Source organism: Erinaceus europaeus, chromosome 3 (genome assembly GCF_950295315.1).
Source record: "Erinaceus europaeus chromosome 3, mEriEur2.1, whole genome shotgun sequence".
NCBI lineage: Eukaryota > Metazoa > Chordata > Mammalia > Eulipotyphla > Erinaceidae > Erinaceus > Erinaceus europaeus.
Window position 1 is genome coordinate 68,715,563 of NC_080164.1, and position 21,487 is coordinate 68,737,049.

The window sequence follows — 21,487 nt, forward strand, 5'->3', positions numbered from 1 at the left end:
ATATATATTTCATCTTTTAATGCATTTTTCTTACATAAACTCTGAAATTTTGCAGGTGAATTAGGTAGTACCTCCTATATGTGCAGAAGAGGGTTTTTCATTTGCCAAATAGTCCAGATATTGGAAATCTTCTATACTATACAGTCAGAGGACAGATGACAGCTCCATACCCAACTGACTTCTCTGTCAGGTGATGTTCAGGGTGATAAATAGATAAACTGATAACTCCTAAGGAATGCAGGCATTCAAAATAGCAATGAACATCAAAACAGCAGCAGATGTGGGATACAAGACCTACAAGACAGATGGCTCAAGGCAAGCTGAAAGGAGACGGTCAATTACCATAATCAATGGAACACACCCACCTATCTTCATACAAAGTTCTAGTAAGCAAGATAACGGATGAGTCATCAGCTCAACACCTTATTTTAACAAGCTGCTGCTCACTGCTCCTCATGCATCTATCCCCCATTCAAAGAATCTGAATTGAAATTCTAAAGTCACAATGTATGTAGCACGTCTACTTGATCGGTATAGCTATCTATTTCCAAAGGTCTGCTCTTCCCCATCTGAAATAATATCCTTTTAAAAACTGCCAGGTACCCACAAAAGAGCATAAACTAACTGCTCATTGTTACCACCAGTTTCACAAGGTTGCTAGTAAATAAGGTGCATTCATTAAATACTTAAGAAATGAATGAGTAAAAGTAATGAAGCCCAGCAGGCTCAAAATACCTAGAAACAGCAAAACATAAAACATATTCAAGGTCTTCAAATCATTGAAGAGTAAAGAACTGAACATTCATAAGGGAGGAAGTTTTAAGAATGAATGAGAGGAGGCCAGGTGGTAGAACACCTGGTTAAGTAGACACATTACAGTGCATAAGGACCTGGGTTCAAGCCCATGGTCCCCACCTGCAAGGGGAAAACTTCACAAGTGGTGAAGTAGGGCTGCAAGTGTCTACCTCCCACTTCCCTCTCAACTTCTCTCGGTCTCTATCCAATGATAAATAAAAATTAAAAAATAATAATAATGAATGAGAGAACAGAGATGCTGTAATATGCTGAGTTAAAACCAAGAAAAGCCCCAAATTCAAAGCATGTCCTAGCAGGTGAGCGAATATTCTCAATGAACTGTCCATTTGAATGCACATCCTCAACCATAGACTCTAGTCACTGCCTAACTTAGGACCCCCAATAAATCCTATGTCCCTGGAATGTATAGTCCTAACTCAGATAATATTCAGCCTTTGATGAGACATCCACATAGAAACATCATAAAATTACTCAATAATTATGCACAGGATGTCTCAGAAAAGCTGATGGGGGAAAGGTTCTGATCATCAGTATTTGATTACTACCATAATGAAGCTGAGAAGGTCAAGAATGTTCAAAATATTCTTACATTATATTTAACTACATTTGGTCCAAATGCAGTAAATCCTGAATAAATAGGTCATAAAATTAATTTAGAATAAAAGATGAAAAATACTAAAAATGGTACATTTGATACAAGTGAGTAATCTTACTCTTTCCTATCACATAGCAAATGTTAGACTTGATGTGTATCCTTCTTAGCAAAGAAAACAGGTTTGTTTGTTTGTTTCTAATCCAGTGAGTCAATAGTTTCTGCTTAGCATAAAGGAAAACTCTTGTCTTTAGCATCACATGGCAAATGGCTGGCTGGCTTTTACACAATGGAATCACCCAAAAAAAGTGAGATGGAAAAACTGGTTTGGTCTAGTTCCTGAAACCAGTGACCACACTGAGAGTGAAAAGTTTGTCTTTACAGCAATAAAAAAAAAACTGTATTAATGTTTTTAAAATGGTAAACTCACAGGGACGACTAATCATGAGACTGGGCAAGGTAAGAACACTGGGGAAGCAGAGACAGGTCACCAGAACCAGAAGGTGAATGGTTCCTAATTAAACCATGGTAATACCCAGGCAGACTCGCGATCTTGCTACTCCCTTCCATGGAAGTAGCTAAAGTACAGTGCTATTGCTTCTCAGATGCCAAGCCAAAATAACTGCTGACTGCATTATTCACATCAGTCAAACGGCAATGTCCATCAACTAATAAACAGAGAGACAAAATGTATCATCCACTGGAAAGCTATTCAGCAATAAAAAAGGAACATCACACTGCATGGATTAGCCTCAAAGACATTATACAAAGTGACAGAAACCAATCTATCATTCTATCATGGGAAATATTCAAAAAGGCTAATTTGTAGAAAAGAATTTGTTGGTTAGAGGTTGTCTAAAGCTTTAGACCAGAACAAGGGTCAACAGTTAAATAGTAACAGAGACCAAGCAATGGCATATCTGGTAGAACACATTACAATGTACTAAGACCTGGATTCAAACCCCAGACTCCAACTTCAGGTCAGCTTCTCTTTCTCTCTCCCTATCTTCCTCTTCCCTCTCAATTTCTCTTTGTCTCTATCCACAGTAAGTAAATAAAACAAATTTTAAAACAGTTATACAACATAAGGGATCTTTCTGAGGTAATGACAGTGTTTTGGTACTGATTAGTGATGAGGGTTGAACCATTCAGTAGATTTACTAAATACTATCAAAATAAAAACAATACACCTCAATAAAACTTCATTTAAAAAAGGGAAAGGGGGGGCAGGTGGTGGTACACCGCATTAAACAGTACTATTGAACTATACTATTAAATGGTATATTTGTACTATGTAGTACAAAATGCAAAGATCTCAGCTCAAGTCCCTGGTTCCCCACCTGCAGGGGAGTCACTTCACAAGTGGTGAAGCAGGTCTGCAGGTGTCTTTCTTTCTCCCTATCTCCCCTCCTCTCAGTTTCTCTCTGTCCTATCCAATAAAATGGAAAAGAAAAAAAAAATGGCCGCCAGCAGCAGTGGGTTTGCAGTGCCAGCACCAAACCCCAGTGATAACCCGGGAGGTAAAAAAGAAAAAGAAAAACCTAAAAAACAAACTTCTTGTGTAGGTTTCTTCAGAGAAACATAGTCAAGTAATACATACCACCACACTGCTCTGCATTTTATCTTGGTTACCTTCAACCCCCAGGCTTGTATCTCCCGAGTTACATGCACAAAGATTGGGTACTAAGTTAACTGTTTTATTCCCACTGTTGTTTTCAGTTACTGTTACTTCCTCTTGGGAGAGAAGCTAACACCTGAGCAAAGTTAAGTTCAGAATCAAAGATACAGAGGCCAGCTGGTGGTTCATTGGGTCATGCGCACACACTGCTAAGTGCAAGAACCCAGATTTGACAATGCCAGAACCGTATGAGAGAGGCTTCTCAAAAGGTAAAGGGGTACTGCACTGTCTCCTCCTTCTCCCCTCGCCACCTTCCAGCTCTTTCTTTCACTCTAAAAGGAAAAGATGACCACTGAGCCCCAGTGATAGCCCTGGTGGCAGAAGAAAAAAATAACAATAATTGCAGATATAACTGAGTTAGTTTTGCATTAAAAATGATTATAAGGCAATCAAAATAAGGACATTGGAAAGATGATAGTAGATAACTTATTGGTTTTGCCACATTTGACAGAGAAAAAACAAATTTTGCTTAGTGCAGAAGAAAATTTCCTACTAAATGCCAAATGTCTACTGAGAAAGTTACCAAAAGCAAGACAGTTTGTCCCAAACAGCCCTGAGAAAATCATTTAGAAGCATCTGATAGCAAGTGGCGTACTAAAGAGCTAAAACCAGAGTAGGTAACTTATAGGGTAAATGCCTCAAGCCCCCTTTCTTATATGAGTCTGGAAACAAACTATCCCTCATCATTGCACACCCATAAAACACCACAGAGTTTTGTAACTAAAGCAACTGAAGAAGATATGCTTCACATGAGAGGACATGAGCCAAAGTGCTGGGACTCAGGGCTGCAAACAAGGATAAGGGCAAGTGGGGACCCTCCCCTCCCACCCCTGTCTTCTTCTACCCTAAACTTCAAGACTCCAATAAACACATGTATATCCCCAAGGTATAAAGTCTCTGAGCTTTCTCCTTAAAGAGAAACAGCTCCAAAGAAAGGCCTATAATACTAAGACACCTGGGTGGGGGCCCTCATACATGAGTCTGCACTGATAATCACCTCTCCTCCCAACACTGAAGGACCACCAGTTACCAACCTCCTGTCTACTACACTGAGCCTTGGACTCATTTCCAGTACAGGAGCAGTTATTACTCTCCAGGTATTTAATGTCAATCTCAATTAAAAGCAAAGACCAAAACATACAGGAAAAGAAATCTGGAGACAAGAGAAAAAGGCTGGGGGACAAGAAAATCAACAAAGCCAATGAAAAATCTATACTCATTATCTTCAAGAGATAAGGTTTATTATTTATTACCTCCATGAAAGAAGCAATGCCGTTATAAAAGAGAGGGTTGCGCAAGCAAGGACCAGAGTAAGGATCCCGGTTCGAGCCCCGGCTCCCCACCTGCAGGGGAATCGCTTCACAGGCGGTAAGTAGGTCTGCAGGTGTCTATCTTTCTCTCCCCCTCTCTGTCTTCCCCTCCTCTCTCCAATTCTCTCTGTCCTATCCAACAATGATGACAACAATAATAACTACAACAATAAAACAACAAGGGCAACAAAAGGGAATAAAAAAATAAATATTAAAAAAAGTATATAAAAAAGAGAGGGTTGCTCTGACAAATTAAAAGTATACTTAAAAAATACAGTAACAATATTGGAATATAAAATCAAGGACACCTCAGAACACAAAAACAAACCCAAATAGTTTTTATAGTAATATAAAAGAAAACAAATCTAGGGCTGGCAAAATAGCTCACCTGAACAGTGTGCTGGTAGGCAGGCGACTCAAATTTGAGCCCAGTCCTTATGGCACTGGAGGAACTTTCAGTGCTGTGCTGTATTCTCCCACCCACCCCACTTCAGACTCTTTCCTTTTTTCTATCTGGAAAAGCCAGCCTGGAACAGTGAAGTCTATGCGAAGACCAAAGGGGGGGGGGGGGGGGGGGAGGAACACCCTAAGCAGTCACTAACAGAACTTCTAGAAAGAGAAATGATAGGGTTGAACAACAACAACAAAAAAATTATTATTTAAAGGAGACAATATGAGTTAAATCTCCAATTACCGTAAAAACTATACTAGTAGTTCAACAACTACTGATACATGGAATCAACAGAAAGTGTAAAATCAGTGAATGAAGAGCATATAAGCATGTAATTTTGAAATGTGGCAGTAAATGTCAAATGTAGAAAACTAAAAGCTCTGGAAACAAGAAGCCTCTGGGGAATAGGACAACTCCCAAATTTTAATACGAACGTTTTACTATCATTTGATTATAACTATGTGCATTCATAATTTTGATTAAATCCTTAAGGCTCTTTATGATACGTTAAAAATAAAGTTTTAAAGTCATAATGTAAAGTCAGTCTTAATTACCTAATCGAATAGTTTGACATCGGCCGTATGTGAGATAAGTTACAGTGCCCCCAGAGACGAAAAGTCTTTGAGAAACTTAAGCACAAAGTTGTTGATGCCAGTGATCTGGTCCCTACTTGTCAAAGAAGAGAGAATTGCTGGACGTAGATAATGATGTAGCCAGATAATGATGTAGCCTCCCCTTCTCTAGCTTACAAGGAGCTAATGAAGAGCCCTGTGCAGACTCAGTCCTGCCAGTTCAGTAACCCTTAGTGCTTACTGGGACACACAATGTCATTTCATAAACTGAAAATAACTATGTACAAACTTTTACAACAATCTGAAAGTAACACTATGTTCTTTGAGTTTAATAATTAAAAAAAAAAAACCACCTGGGCTGGTATTATATGAATGTCTATTTTCGAGCTACTTTTCTGTGCTGTGCTTTACAGCACAGAGAAACCTTGCATATTAATGCAAGTGTGCTGAATAGAGGACTTGAGTCTGAGAGAAAGGATTTATAGTTAACATAGCTGTCTCCATACCCTTCTTTCCTAAGTTCCTTGAGGGTAAATATTTTGCTTCCCTCATCCCTGCAAGGCTACCTCAGTAAAAATACTCCAAGTGCTATTAAACCACCCCATCTCCATGTGACTAAATCATTTTACATCATGTCTCCCCTCTTTAGTCCCAAGCACCTCACAATGCTACATAGATGCCAGAATCTCCAAGATCCCAGGGGTTTTTTTAAAGGGCTGAATAAATAGCTCACAGAATAGGATGCATACTTTACAATGCAGGCAGCCCAAATCTGAGCCCCTCCACCACACAGGAGAACTCGAGTACTGTGGTGTCTCTCCCTTTCTCTGTTTCTTTCTATCTTTTGCTCTGTCTCTACCTGAATGAGAAAAGAGAAAAAGGAAGTCATCCAGGGATCAGTAAAACTGCATATGCATGAGGTACCAAGAACAATCCAAAATAATAATAATAAAATGAAAAAAACTGGAATATCCTGAAGCTTACCATCCTGCCATCTCCCAAATTAGTGCTTCCCAACATATCAGCTGTCTTCTGATTAATACCAGCAGACTTTTATTACTGAAGACACATCAGAAGAGAATAGCATATTCTGTCTGGTGGACAGTCATTTAACATTATGAAACCAAATACTATTCACCCAACATGCTAATCACTAGTACATAACATTACCCTAGACTTCTCTGCTCCCTTTCTACACATCCCTCCATAATTCAAAACTTCTAACATGATTCAATTACTGCTACTTTAGTAGAACAAATTAGTTGGCAACCAAATCTTCTACAAGTTAAATACTTGGGAATCACTACCCCCTAATAAGCAAGTGATTGTCCCCAAATTATTATTGTTGTTGTTGTTATTTTAAAGATTCAATGTTTAAGCAATTACAGACACCAGACCTTCCACCTTCTGCACCCCAGTGTGATCCTAGGTCCATACTCCCAGAGAGATAAAGAACAGGAAAGCTGTGGTCCGGGAGTTGGCACAGTGGATAAAGCATCGGACTCTAAAGCATGAGGTTCTGAGTTCAATCCCCGGCAGCACATGTACCAGAGTGATGTCTGGCTCTCTCTCTTCCTATGTTTCTCATTAATAAATAAATAAAATCTTTAAAAAAAAAAAGAACAGGAAAGCTTCCAGTGGAGGGGATGGGATATGGAACTCTGATGGTGGGCAATGTGTGGAATTTTACCCCCTCTTATCCTATGATTTTGTTGATATATCTTTTTAATTTACTTATTAGGTAGAGACAGAGAAAAATTGAGAGGGGAGGGAGAGACAGAGAAGGAGAGAGAGAGAGAGAGAGACCTGCAGTCCTACTTCACCACTTGTGAAGCTTTCCCCTGCAGGTGGGGACCGGGGACTTGAACCTGCGTCCTTGTGCATTGTAGTGTGTGCACTTAACCAGGTGTGCCACTGCCTCGATATTTTCTAATTTTTATTTTATAAATAAATTTTTAAAAGTAAAAAAAAAAAATCAATGTTTTTTGTTTTTTAAGAATTTATTTATTTATTTATTTATTCATGAGAAAGGAGAGAAAGAACCAGACATCACTCTGTACATGTGCTGCCGGGGGACAGGACTCAAGACCTCATGGTTGAGAGTCCTGGACCACTCCAAATTAAATTTTAACTATATCTCATGTTAATTACACTGGTAATTGAGAATAGCATTATAAAAAACTAATTTTAGGTAGCACAGCGGGTTAAGCGCATGTGGTACAAAGGGCAAGGCCCGGCGTAAGGATCCCAGTTCGAGCCCCGGCTCCCCACCTGCAGGGGAGTCACTTCACAGCCAGTGAAGCAGGTCTGCAGGGTGTCTCTCTTTCTCTCCCTCTGTCTTCCCCTCCTTTCTCCATTTCTCTCTGTCCTATCTGATAAGGATAACATCAACAACAATATAAAACAAGGACAACAAAAAGAGAAAAATAAGTATAAATATTTTTAAAAAAATTTTTTTTAAATAATTTTAATTACTGGAAAAAAATCTTGTTTGGAAAAATTATTGAAAGGAATTACTTGCAAGTACAAGTACAATTAGTTGGCTACCAACTAATACACACATACATATCTATGTACTTTTGAGAGCTTTTCTCAACACTGATCTTAAAACATAATGTGACTGAAAATCATTTCAATTCTAAAAATTGTCACAAAAGTATTTTTACTATTACTATTATTTTATAATAATATGAAAGGGGTTTCTCCCCCCCCACTAGGTTTTCACTCAGGTTTTATACCTACACTATTTGACAGTTCCCAGTGAATTTTTTTTTTTTCTCTCTCTCTGTCATCACTGGGGTTTCACTGCTCTGGGCCAGGTTTTTCAAACAGAAGAGAAAGAGAGAGAGAGAAAAAAAGAGAGAGAAAGAGACCACAGCACCAAAAGTTTCTTTCAATGTAGTGGAAGAGGCTGAGCTTCCCCAAAGCCTTCATCCTTTTTAAAATATTTTATTTAACTTATTCATATTTTTGATATTGAGAGGGAAGGGGGAGCTAGAGAGTGAGAAAGAGAGACAAGACATCTTCAGCACTGTTTCACTGCTCATGAAGCTTTCTCCCACAACCCCCACAGATGGGGAGAAGGGGGCTTGAACCCAGATCCTGGTACATTGTAATGTGTGTGCTCAACTAGGTGCACCACTGCCCAGTACCCTCAGCCCCTCCCCCCTTTTTTTTCTTTTAGATAAGAAGGGGAAACTGAAAAGGAGAACAGGAGAAATATCAAAGCACTGCTCCTTTTGTAAAGCTTCCACCACATGCAATGCATGAGAGGAACCGCTGAGCCACAAATTCTAAGTAAACAGCAGCTTGAGTTCTGAGAAGTCACTGAGGCAGTCCTTCACTCTCACACAGTAACTTAACTCTGATGCAGTCTGCACATCTGTACAGTTTACTTAGATGGGGAGTGAACTATGCAGGTGAGATGATCACATACTGGTGTCACCCTCTGGTCAATATACCCGCTTCAGCATCTGAACAACCTGTGTCTGAAAGCAATACACATGCACTTTTTCTTCTTTTTTTTTTAATTATTTTTATTTATTTTACTTGTTATCGGACAGAGCTAGAGAGAAATTGAGGAGGGGGACACAGATGGAGAGAGACAGAGAGACAACTGCAGCCCTGCTTCACCACTTGTGAAGCTCCCCCCCTGCAGGTGGGGGCACCTTTTTTTCATTAATATTCTACTGCTTTCTGATAATTGGAATATTAAAAAAAAACAAATCCTGATACTAATAGCAAATATTTCAAACATTAGATATATTAAATACTACTGAGACACAGAAAACATCTGATGCTCTTAGGGAAGGGGAAATCTCGGTTAAAGGAGTTTCCCAATCAGCTGAGCAAGTATTTACAGATAAAGCAAAAATAATAATAATAATAATGGATCATGTATAAAATTCATGTACCAAAGTATGAATGACTAAGTTAAAATGTACTAAGTTTATAAAGCACTGATCTTCTAATTTAATAAAGACAGAAATCAAGAGGGAAGGGGGAGATAGCGAAAGAGAAACAGAGACACACCTGCACCACTACCTCACTGCTGTAGAAGCTTTTCCCCTGCAAGACAGACCAGGGGCTTGAACCTGGGCCCTTATGCATTGTAACATGTGTGTTCAACCAGGTGTGCCTGAGTCCATCTCCCCAAAACACTAAACTTTTAGTTCCCTGTGAATGAAACTCCTTAAAGGGTTGCTCTTTGACCTAGAAGAACCATTCAGACGTGCTCTGTTTTAAAAGTTGGCTATTATTATTAAAAGGGGGGTGGACTGTTCTTCCAATATTAGTCCACAAAATTCTACAGTTATCTACAGTGTACCAAAAATGCCCCAGATATTATTTCTGGATGATAGAATACACTATAGAATTTCTACAGAATTATAGAAACACACATATATACACAACTGGTCAAGAAAAAAGCAAAATATGTTTTGCCACTATACAATCAACATAATTTTTTAAATTAATTCGAATTAAACTTTCAACATCAGCAACATTTATATAGTGGTTGGATTTTCTGGGAAGCTTTTCTGTTTGCTTGTTTGTTTTGTAGACAGACAGAAAGGCAGAGAGAGAGAGAAAGAGAGAGGCAGGCCAAAGCACCAAAGCCTCTTTCAGTGTGCAGTGGGGGCCAGGCTCAAACTTGGGTCACACACATTATTCTAGTGAGCTATTTTACACGCCTTCTGTGAGGTTACTAATGTTTCTAATTTAGTATGCTTCCAAAACAGCTTTTGGCAGTTTTAAAGAAACTTCAGTGACGGGGAGTCAGGCTGTAGTATAGCGGGTAAGCGTAGGTGGCACAAAGTACAAGGACTGGCAGAAGGATCCCGGTTCAAGACCCCGGCTCCCCACCTGCAGGGGAGTCGCTTCACAAGCAGTGAAGCAGGTCTGCAGGTGTTTTTCTCTCCCCCTCTCTGTCTTCCCCCTCCTCTCTCCATTTCTCTCTGTCCTATTCAACAGACGACTACAACAACAAAACAAGGACAACAAAAGGGAATAAATAAACATTTATATAAAAAAAAAAAGAAGTAACTTCAATGACGGTTTTTAAGAAAGCTGCACACTAATACATGTTCAGCAGGGTTGGCCTCCTCTCACCCCGACCAAGTCTAGAATCATTCCCAGTATAAAGGAACTGTGTCTCCTGACAAGTCTGTACATGCCACCGAGCAGCAGATCAATCTTCCCCTTAATGAAAATATCCAGTTCTACAAAGTTCACTGTGCCCCACTGGACGGCTTTACCTGTAATTAATACAAAAGATAGTAAACTTAAAGAGTAACATTTAGAGGCTCCCTCATAAAAGTTTAAATGTTTGCTCCAAAATGTCAACTAATGATTTTAAAAGTTAAACAATGTGGGGATTGGGCAATAAATAGCACACCTGAGTTAAGTGTATGTGTTACCACGCGTAAGGCCCTGGGTTCAAGCCCCAGATTCCCACCTACCAGGGGAAAGGCTTCATAAGTGCTACAGGAGTCCCTCCACCTCCTCCTCCATTTCCTCCTCCTCTTTCTCCCTCTCTCTCTCCATTCCATCCCCCTTCCCCTCTCAATTTCTCTCTGTCCTATCAAATAAAGTTTTAAAATATTTTTTAAGAAGTCAAACTATTTATGGGACATTTTATTGTTGAGCAACTGAAAGCAATGTGAGCACTGCCACAAGTATCCACACTTCTCCTAGTCCACTGGATAGTGTACCCTTTTAAAGGCTAGCAGCAAGGTCTGCAGAGTTCGTTGGTTATAATCTCAGCAAGGAGGCACATTCAAGAATCCACCTCAACATCCTTCCCTTTTCACTGCTACTGTTAGTACCCTGTCTCAGTCTTCTCTCTTCTGGACCTAGGCTAGCCATTATACCTGCTCCTTGCCAAAATATCAAACAAAACTTTCAGTGACTCCCAACTGCTCAAATAATGATGTCCCTCCTCAACTCATATCCAAATCACCTCTCCGGAAGATGCCCACTATTTCTTTTTTTTTTTTTTCCTCCTCCAGGGTTATTGCTGGGCTCGGTGCCTGCACCATGAATCCACCGCTCCTGGAGGCCATTTTTTCCCCCTTTTGTTGCCCTTGTTGTAGCCTCGTTGTGGTTATTATTATTGCCCTTGTTGACACAATTCGTTGTTAGATAGGACAGAGAGAAATGGAGAGAGGAGGGGAAGACAGAGAAGGAGGGAGAAAGATAGACACCTGCAGACCTGCTTCACCGCCTGTGATGCGACTCCCCTGCAGGTGGGGAGCTGGGGGCTCGAACCGGGATCCTTACGCCGGTCCCTGCGCTTTGCGCCACATGTGCTTAACCCACTGCGCCACCGCCCGACCCCCGCCCACTATTTCTTATTCCTTTTGCCATTACCAAAGGTCATGCTCAGCCTGTCTGACATATCCACCTTTCTGCAATAAATGCAGACATGAGTATGGTGTCTAACAAGTGGAAGAGTTTGTTGATTTCTTTAATCACTGAGCACTTTCATCCTCAACCTCCAAGGTCTATAGTGTCAAAGTGTAGGTGATCATCCTTGCAAGACTTCTAACCCTTCTGTAAATAAACTCTTTTAACTCCTGACACTACACCTGGTGGATCCTAAACTACCCAACTCCCCATCCAGTATATTTTCCAGATACAAGATTTTCCTGTTCCTAGTCAAAACATTTTGTGTTATAAAGCATCGTATGTTCAAAATATGAAATAACAAGTATTAACCCCATATATGTGTCTGGCCAGAATATATAAAAATAATAAAGTCTAAAATAGCGAGGGGGGGGGGGTCAAGCTTTATTTCTGGTTTTGATTTTTCAGTTGTTGCTCCCTTAGAAGAGTCACTTTATTCAACATGAAGAAAGTGATCCTATAGACATTTCTTATATAAACGCATGCTTTTCTGAATGTACACTAAATTCATAGTAGTGTAAGTTCTAACTTGTGAACTTCCCTCTGATTCCCACAAAATTAGTTTCTCTAAATCAACTATACCCTGTGTTTTGGCTCTTTTTTTAAGTTATATGCTATTCAGCGACACATAAATCATTCACAATTACTACAGAAAGAGAAAAAAATATAAACTTCCACCTCATAAAAAAACTGCTAAAAACTCAGAAAACTTAACTAATCCACTTAACATTGTCAAAACCAGTAACCACTATTACTAAAAATTAGAAATTCATAGGATAGAAAAGTAACATAGGGGGCCGGGCAGTAGTGCAGTGGGTTAAGTGTACATGGCACAAAGCACAAGGACCTGTAAAGATTCCGGTTTAAGGGAGTCGGGTGGTAGTGCAGCGGGTTAAGCGCAGGTGGCTCAAAGCACAAGGACCGGAGGAAGGATCCCGGTTTGAGCCCCTGGCTCCCCACCTGCAGGGGAGTCGCTTCACAGGCGGTGAAGCAGGTCTGCAGGTGTCTGTCTTTCACTCCCCCTCTCTGTCTTCCCCTCCTCTCTCCATTTCTCTCTGTCCTATCCAACAACGATGACATCAACAATAAGACAACAAGGACAACAAAAGGGAATAAATAAATAAATATAAAAATTTTAAAAAAAGAAAAAAAAAAAAGATCCCAGTTCAAGTCCACGGCCCCCCACCTGCAGTGGGGTCACTTCACAAGCGGTGAGGCAGGTCTTCAGGTGTCTATCTTTCTCTCCCCCTCTGTCTTCCCCTCCCCTCTCGATTTCTCTCTGTCCTATCCAACAATGACAGCAATAACAACAACAATGATATACAACAAATGCAACAAAAGAGAGAAAACGCCCTCCGGGCACAGTAGATTCCTACAGAGCCCCAGCAATAACGCTGGAGGGAAAAAAAAAAAAAAAACTAATATACACCTGCAGGGGGAAAGCTTCACAAATGGTGAAGCAGGGCTGCTGCAGTTATTTCTCTCCCTCTCTTTCTCTCCCCCTTTCCTCCCAATTTATGGCTCTCTCTATGCAGTAAAAAATAAATAACTTTAGGCGCACGTGGCGCAAAGTGTAAGAATCCCGGTTCCAGCCCCCGGCTCCCCACCTGCAGGGAAGTCGCTTCACAGGCAGTGAAGCAAGTCTGCAAGTGTCTTTTTCTCCCCCTGTCTTCCCCTCCTCTCTCCATTTCTCTCTCTTCTATCTAACGCTGATGACATCAATAACAGCAATAATAACTATAACAACAACAAAAAGACAACAAGGGCAATAAAAGGGAAAATAAATAAAATTTTAAAAAATTCTGATCACCTTGTATTAATATTTAAGAAGCAGAAAACAAATACTAGTATTAATCTAAGCCCAAAATACCACATGCAATTTCTACTAGCAAAAATCATGAATAAGCTCCTATAATGTCAATGGTACTGGAAATCATGTTAAAAAGGGAGAATAGAGATGTCTGCTATATCTTATTTTCAGCAAGTCTAAGAATGAACTTCTCAGGATCTCTGCATAAATATGAAAGAACTTCTTGCAAAATCAAGCAAACGTATAAGTCAATCTAGGGATTGTTAGAGAAATGTTAACACTCAACATTGAATATTCAATAATAAGGAATATTTCAACTGTACAAACTTTGCAGTCAGAGAGTTGGTTCACTAACAAATACTTCCCAAATGCAGTGTTCAATGAATCTGCCTCCAAAGCTTGAAAGATGAGGGAATAGAACCAAAGAGGAAACAGAGGGAGTGAGACACTGTAACAATGAAGCTGCCTTAACCTGACCGCAAAGAATTCACTATTTTCTTCAAACTATGGATAGTCATGCACATTCAGGTTTCTTTCTCTTACAATCTGAAAACTTTACTTCACTGTCCTTCACACCCACACTAGCAGAAGACACAAACAATTCAACCACTGTATAACAGGCTCAGAAACAAGCGAGCTTTGGCTAAACTCACTTGGAAGAGTACATTCACCACTTAGATTAAGCCAGAAAAACTGGGTTGGAAAAAACCCACTGGTGCTTAAACAAACACTGGGGATAAGGAAAACGTCTTTAAACCAGTTACCAGGCCACTCAAGTGAGTTGCAACACAATCTTTAAAAATTCTCCAAAGATTTCCAAATTCAGTTGAGCCCAGTAGGCAGAGTTAACAGGACTCTCTTTCAAATTCAAAAATCTGGCCCCAGCCCCAACAGTGAAACAACAAAACACATGCTAATTCACTTGAGAACACCTAAGGATAGAGACTCAAATTCAGACTACAGGCCTGGGCAGTGGGGGAAAGAGTCGTTGGTCCCAGTGATAGATAGATTCTAACCATAAGGCAGAAAACAGACAATAGAATTCACACTTAGTTTGTACTAAGAAAATGTCTACAGCCAGCCAGCTTCCAAATCCCACCACTACCACCCACCATTTTAAGTAAGACAATGATAACTATTTCATTGTGAACTACAAAGCTGTTTCATAAAAGTATTTTCTTCTAGATCCATCTTATTTATGCCTATTTTACGAGCAGAAAACATCCCCAGCACAGATAATTTTCAGAAAAGGTCTGACAATAGGAAACAAATGAGGACAAGGGAGAAGTTAACACTGTATTCAATTTTCAAGGTCTGTTCCTCTACTATAGTTCTTTTATAATCTCTAGAACGTACACCGGACAACATGAACGAGTCAATCCCACCAGATGCCACAGCCTCCAAATTTGTTAGTTTTCATTTACAGTTGGGGATGGGCGAAAGAGAGAGAGAGAGAGAGAATAAGAATAGTCCGAATAAGAGGAAGACCTGGGTGGGTGTGAAATCTGGGCATCCTCTTTACTCCTAGCTCTCCCATATTTCTGTTTCAATTACACACCTGTCAAACAGGTTATTCCTGGAATTCAGATTTTATAATCCTCACACTGTAATTCTTCCTGCTCCTGTTGCCCCAACACACCCCTCCCTGTTTCTCCAAAATACATATCCACCAGTAGAATGTATGCTAGATTAGAGTTAGAAAGTAGTCCCGGGTAACACCAAACTCTGCACATTGAGCGCCTGGCAGGCATTCAAACGCAGAAAAGACGATGACGACTTTGAAGAAGGCCAAGACAGTGGTTGAGGATAATCATAGGGAAGGCTTGTCTACACTGAATTTTAATTAACACAAGAACTCAGAAGATCAGATTTGGAGAAAACGAAAAGATGTGGTGGTGGTGTGGTGTAGAGGGGGAGATCTTTTCCATTTTTATTGAACAAAAAAAAGTGCATGCCTGCGAGTGTAGCGTTATTTCCTTATCTCAAAGCCAGGAAATGAGGTCTTCTCGGGCCGGTCTGAATATCAAAGCTGTTTCAAAACAGAGGGCCTGCCAGGCGAACCCCCTTTTTCCCCAACTTCGGCCAAGTGGTGTGGCCTCCAGTCAGCTGCCTGTTTATCACCCGGAGCCTCCTCCTCCCTCCACCAGAAGTTTGAACACGCCACGGGAAACAAAGGCGCCCCGCACCGACCTTATAGACTTGTCCATAGGTGCCATTTCCAACCACTTCCACGAGCTCAAAGATTCCAGCAGGATCCTAGACAAGAGGGAGGGGAGGAGGGTTTAGGATTCAAAAGCTCGACCGTGCACAGATGCAAAGGTGGTGATGGGGGGGGGGGGGTTGCTGGAAAGAAAAGGGCGGTTCCAAGAGCGGGATGTTCGCCCAGTGCGGTGCCCGAGGTCCGCAGCAGGGAGCCAGGGCCGCCCCGAGGGTCGCGCCCGCCGCCCCACTCGCCTCCCGTGGGCCCCGGCTTCGGCCCCGCAGACAAAGGGGCCGCCTGCGGCGACGCCCGCGGCCAGGGCGCGGCCCCCTCCCGGGCTCCCCGCGCGCCCCGCCGGCCCGCGCTGGCCACTCACCCGCAGGGAGGACAGGTCGATGTCCACCAGACTTTTTGCAGGGGAGTCGTTCGCCATTTTTCCCTTTGAGTCTCCAGAAAGAAGAACAGCGATCAATGGGGCTCTTTCTCTCGCTCAGGCAGGTCCCAGGCCCGCCGCCGACGGCGCCTCCTCACACGACAGCCGCGCGGGCGCGCGGGCGGGCGGGCAGCCCCACTCCGCCTGGCGAGGCCGGGGCGGCGGCGGGCTGCTCGGGCTCGGCCCGCCCGGGCCCCGCGGAGGGAGGGCGGGCGGACGGAGCGTGCGCGGGGCGGCGGCGCTCACACCATGGCGGGGCAGCCGGCAGGCCCCCGGGCGTCGCCCGCCGCCTCAGGCCCCGGCGCCCGCACCCGCGCCCGCGCGCCTGGAGGACGGGCCCGGAGCGTGGGGCCGCGGCGCCGCCGAGAGTTGAGCGAGGGAGCGCGAGGCAGCGAGACAAAGATCACCCGGGAGGCGGAGGCAGAGGCGGGGAGGGAGGCTGGGAGGGAGGGGGCGCGGCGGCGGCGGCGGCGGCGGCGGCGGCGGCGAAGGCGAGGGAGGAGAAACGGGACACCAAAAATATATTCTGAGGAGAGAGAAAACTGCTCCCCCTCTCCTTCTCAGTCAGGAAAAACCAGCGGAAACGCTCTCACGCCCCAAACCTCGCCGGGGAGGGCGCGGGGCGGCGTGAATATTCATCAGGGGTGGGGCTCGAACAATAGCCCGGCCGGCTCGGCGCCCCCGGGGGCGGGGCGGGGCGGGGCGGGGCGGGGCGGGGCGGGGCGGGGCGGGGCCGGGTGGCCTGGGGGCTCCCTGGCCAGGTGCTCCGGGGTCTGCGACGCCCCAACTTGGCGTTGAGGGTCGAGCCGGGAAAACCGAGCTGGAGGCGGAGGCGCAGAGGTGCCCAGCCCGCGCCCCCTCCGTCCCCGACTCCCGGGCAGCCCGCGCCCCGCCCGCCCCGGCCGCGCCCCGGCTCCGCGGAGGCCGCGAGGGGAGTCCCCGGCGGAGGCTGGGCTTCCCGTCCTGCTCACCCCGGAGTCCCATCCCCCACCACCAGTTTTTTGTTGTTACCATTACGACCCTCATTTCCGGTTTCCCGACTTGATTTTCCTCTCTTTTCTCTCTTTTTGCAGCCAGGGTCTCGACATCACTTGATTGCCACGTCCCGAGACTTCGGATGGGAGAAAGCAGGAGCCCTGTGCTGAGCGAGTAGGTGCGGGTCCATCCAGGTTCTTTCCGTGCCTTGCAGGTCACTGAAAGATCAACAGACTGGACTTTCTCCCGGCAACTTTGAAAGCCAGTCCGGAGTTAGGTGAGCTTTCACTTCACTTAACTCTATCAAGTGAGAATATGTTGTCTGTGCACAGCAATCATTTTTTTCACATCACTCCACTGTGCAGAAACTTTTTGGATCCCTGTTCCCTAACAGCAGGTTCTCAAACACAGGTGTGTTGGTCCGACCTGGAAGAACTGAATAAAGGACGAATTGATTGCCCACCTCGGTTGAGTTTCTGATTCAGTTGGACCTTGGGTAGGCCCAAGGCTTTGCGTATCTAACAAAGATGCTGTGACAGAGATCACATATTGATCCTCACAGCGTGAAAATTCAAGGCCCTTTGAAAACTGAGCTTAACAAACATCACCAACATCATTCTCTACCAATTCTCCTCTTACTTACAATTTCCAGTACTGAGTGAGGTTTTCCTCAATTTAGGGATGGAAAAACCCACGTACAGACGTTTGGACCCCACCTCCACCCCCCAACTTTATAGGAGTGCAAAATCTAGGCACGTCCAGTAGAAACCTTAGTTTAAATCTTGACCTTCTCCTGGGGCTACTGATATTCAGCACAGTTCTCTCTGGTGATACTGGCCAGCAGCAATAAGCTACAATTCCAATCTGCCACTGAATCATAAGGAAATACAAACAATACATTTTGAGTATTGTGTTTTCCTATCCCAGTGGTGTCTGAGAAAACACTCACCTGTAACTGATGTACTTTATTTAAAATCAAGTTTTTGATAGGGTTTTGTTTTTTTTTTTTTTGCAGATTTGTTAGCTAAACTAAGTGTGCAAGGTTAAAGTTCGCTGGGCTAAGTTATGGTGTTCAGTAGCTTGAGTACAGTAAATACATTTGCTTTTTTTTAATTTTTTTTAAAGAATTTATTTATTCATGAGAAAGAATCAGACGTCACTCTGGTACATGGCTGTGAGGGACTGAATTTAGGACCTCATGGTTGAGAATCCAGTGCTTTATCCAATACTCAGACCACAATGCATTTTCTATTTAATGATATTTTCAACTTGATAATGGACTGTTCAAATAGTAACTTCATCATAAATTAAGGAAGATCTGTACTGGAAGGTGGAGAACATTTCTAAATACCTTGAAATGCTCCTAAATGCATAGACCTCTAACAAATCCCGCTCTCCACTGTCATTGGTCATCTCCATCAGGAACAACATAGCGGACTCTCTTGTAGAGCCCTCAATGTGGGTCAACATTGATAGGGACTGCCCCATTCTCCGAAGGGAGGTTGAGCAAAGTACTCTGCCACTCAATGAAGACTGGTCCTAAAAGGAGTGCAGCCTACAATGTGCCTAGCTGTGACTACAAAATGTGAGCTCAGACCTACAGGCTCCTGTGCTGAATATGGGCCACAGATCAAATCAGTGGGGTTTACATTTATGCATATACCCATGTTTGGGAGCTATCTCTTCCCAGATCCAGCTTTCTAGTTGTATTTCCAAGTCTGACAACATCTCCCCAGACAGTACCCTTAGCCCACCTGCATGTTAGCTGTCTGGCTCAAGCAAAAATTAGTAAAGTCATGGGCCAATTGGAATATACCTAAAATAGACCTACTAGCTTTTTCCAAAATGGAGACCCCCAAATTTCATCTGCTATATTCTTACTTTTAGGTTCCTGATTATTAAATAATTTGTTCTGTTTTATATCTTAATGCTTTTCAGCCACCAAGTTGCAGGTGATACCATGACGCCAACATGACTTCGCTGGGCAGATGACCTCACTAATCCCACCTCTCCAGACCCCTGTCTTACTAGGAGAAGACAGAAACAGACTGGGAGTATGGATGGACCTGCCAATGCCCATGTCCAGCAGAGAAACTATTATAGAAGCCAGACCTCCTACCTTCTGCACCCCAAAATGATCCTGGGTCCGTGCTCCCAGAGGAATAAAAAACAGGAAAGTTTCCACTAGAGGGGATGGATTACAGAGCTCTGGTGGTGGGAATTGTACCCCTTCTTATCCTATGGTTATGTCAATATATCCATTTTATAAATAAACTTAAAAAAAAAAAAGCTACCAGGAGTGGTGGAATTGTACATGGGTAACCCACCTCAGTCTATTCCTTTCTTCTCTATCAGCCAGTTTTTCCTCCATGACCTCAAACTCAACTTAAAAACCATCTCCTCTTTCTCTGAATCTCTCTCCTACACTGCTGTTTCCCTTTATGACATTATTTTTATTAATTAATTTATTTTGGATTTAGACAGAATTGAGAAGGAGAGAGAGAGAGACCTGCAGCATTGCTTCACTGCTTGTGAAGTTTCCCTTTTGCAGGTGGGGACCAGGGAGTTTGAGCCCAGGTCCTTGCACACTGTAATATATATACTCAACCAGGTGCACCACCACCTGGCCCTTCCTTCCTTTCTCTTTTTTACCTTTGTTACGGTTACTTCCTACTTGAAATTCAGTACCTTTTGTTGAAGTGCCCACCCAGTGCAAAGCAGTTACTTAGCCATTGCCCAAGATATAAGGAAGGTTAAGACAACCTATGATCACGGTGTTTACAATCTGATAAAAGGCGTTTGACTTTCAGAATTAGTTAGAAAGGCAGAACATAATAAATGCTAGCAAGATGGAAAGAATATTAAACAGATACAGTGGAAAGTATGCAGGATTTGAAGCAAAACTAAGCTGGGTTTGAATCCTGTTCTATCATTTATCAGTATGTAACATGTTGCTTGATGTCTGAGCCCCCATTTTCTTTTCTGTTTACTGGATGAAAACTAGAGCTAAGAATAGTTAAAATACTATACCAAGGGGATGAAGAGATAACTCACCAATTTTTATACCTTACCATATGCAGAAGCCTTTGTTCAGTCAGTCCCTAGCATCACAGGGTGCAGAGGTCTTAGGTCAGTAGACTTAAGATCTGGCCTGTGATGGGATACCAGAAACAGCACAGACAAGAAAGTTAGAGTTATAGTGGTTTGAAGCCTTCATAACATTTGGAATGATGCTGTCATGAGCACAGCTAAAGGGAAGGGGGTTCTGTGTAGTGATGACAAAAGGTTTGACTTTGGACCTCATGCAAAGTTAGTTAATGTTTAATGCAAAAGCGGTATACACCTGCCAAGCTTGCAAGTCTGCTCAAGTTCTGAGAGTAAGGACCATGTTCCCAAATCAGCAGCCATATTATGGCTCAAGTTACCATAACCAAAATACTATAGATAAAGTAGCATTTACATATATATACATATACATATGTATATATATATACATATATATATATAGTAATAGTTCTGAAGGCTAGAGTTCCTTGATATAGTCTCTAATTAGAAATTCTTCTAATTAGAAATTAAATTGAGAGGACTCTGATGGTGGCGGACCAGGTCTGTAGGTCTCTCTGTCTCTCCCCCTCCTCTCTCAATTTCTCTCTGTTCAATCTAATAAAAATGAAAAAAATGGCCTCCAGGAGCAGTGGCTTCATAGTGCTGGCACAAAGCCCTGGAGACAAAAAAAAAAAAAAAAAGAAGAAGCCAAACTGATCTGGTTCCCAATGAGAGCTGTTTTCTTGACTTACAGACAGCACGGGTTTTTCCTGTGTGCTAATACATAGAAAGAAAATTTAAAACTCTTGGTATCTCTTCCTATAAGGACACGTGTTAGCTCAGGACCCCACTCTTATATGACCTTGAAAATTTAACCTTAATTTTTTTCCTTAAATACTATCTCAGAATTCACCCACACTGAGGATATGGGTTTCAAATATGGGGCTAGGGAGATAGCATAATGGTTATGCAAAAGACCTTAGTGCCTGAGGCTCTGAGTTCCCAGGTTCAATCCCCAGCACCACCATAAACCAGAGCTGAGCAGTGCTCTGGTCATTCTGTCTGTGTTCCCCCCCTGCAGGTGGGTCGATTCACAGGCGGTGAAGCAGGTCTGCGGGTGTCTATCTTTCTCTCCCCGTCTCTGTCTTCCCCTCCCCTCTTGATTTCTCTCTGTCCTATCCAACACCAGCAAGAACAACA

The 21,487-nt window shown here is 42.8% G+C and overlaps 1 protein-coding gene across 30 annotated transcripts in view; it reads right to left on the reverse strand.

Moving 5' to 3' along the window:
* MAP4K4 (mitogen-activated protein kinase kinase kinase kinase 4) overlaps positions 1–16,349 on the reverse strand; it is a 196,765-nt gene extending 180,416 nt beyond the window's left edge. For all 30 annotated transcript variants that reach the window (XM_060187421.1, XM_060187428.1, XM_060187427.1 and 27 more), the window contains exons 1-2: positions 16,211–16,349; positions 15,825–15,890 (exon numbers count right to left, since the gene is read on the reverse strand). In XM_060187421.1, coding sequence (XP_060043404.1) covers positions 15,825–15,890; positions 16,211–16,267 — 123 coding nt within the window. In that variant the 5' untranslated portion in view covers positions 16,268–16,349. The remainder of the gene's footprint in view (positions 1–15,824; positions 15,891–16,210) is intronic.
* Between the last annotated feature and the right edge of the window lie 5,138 nt (positions 16,350–21,487).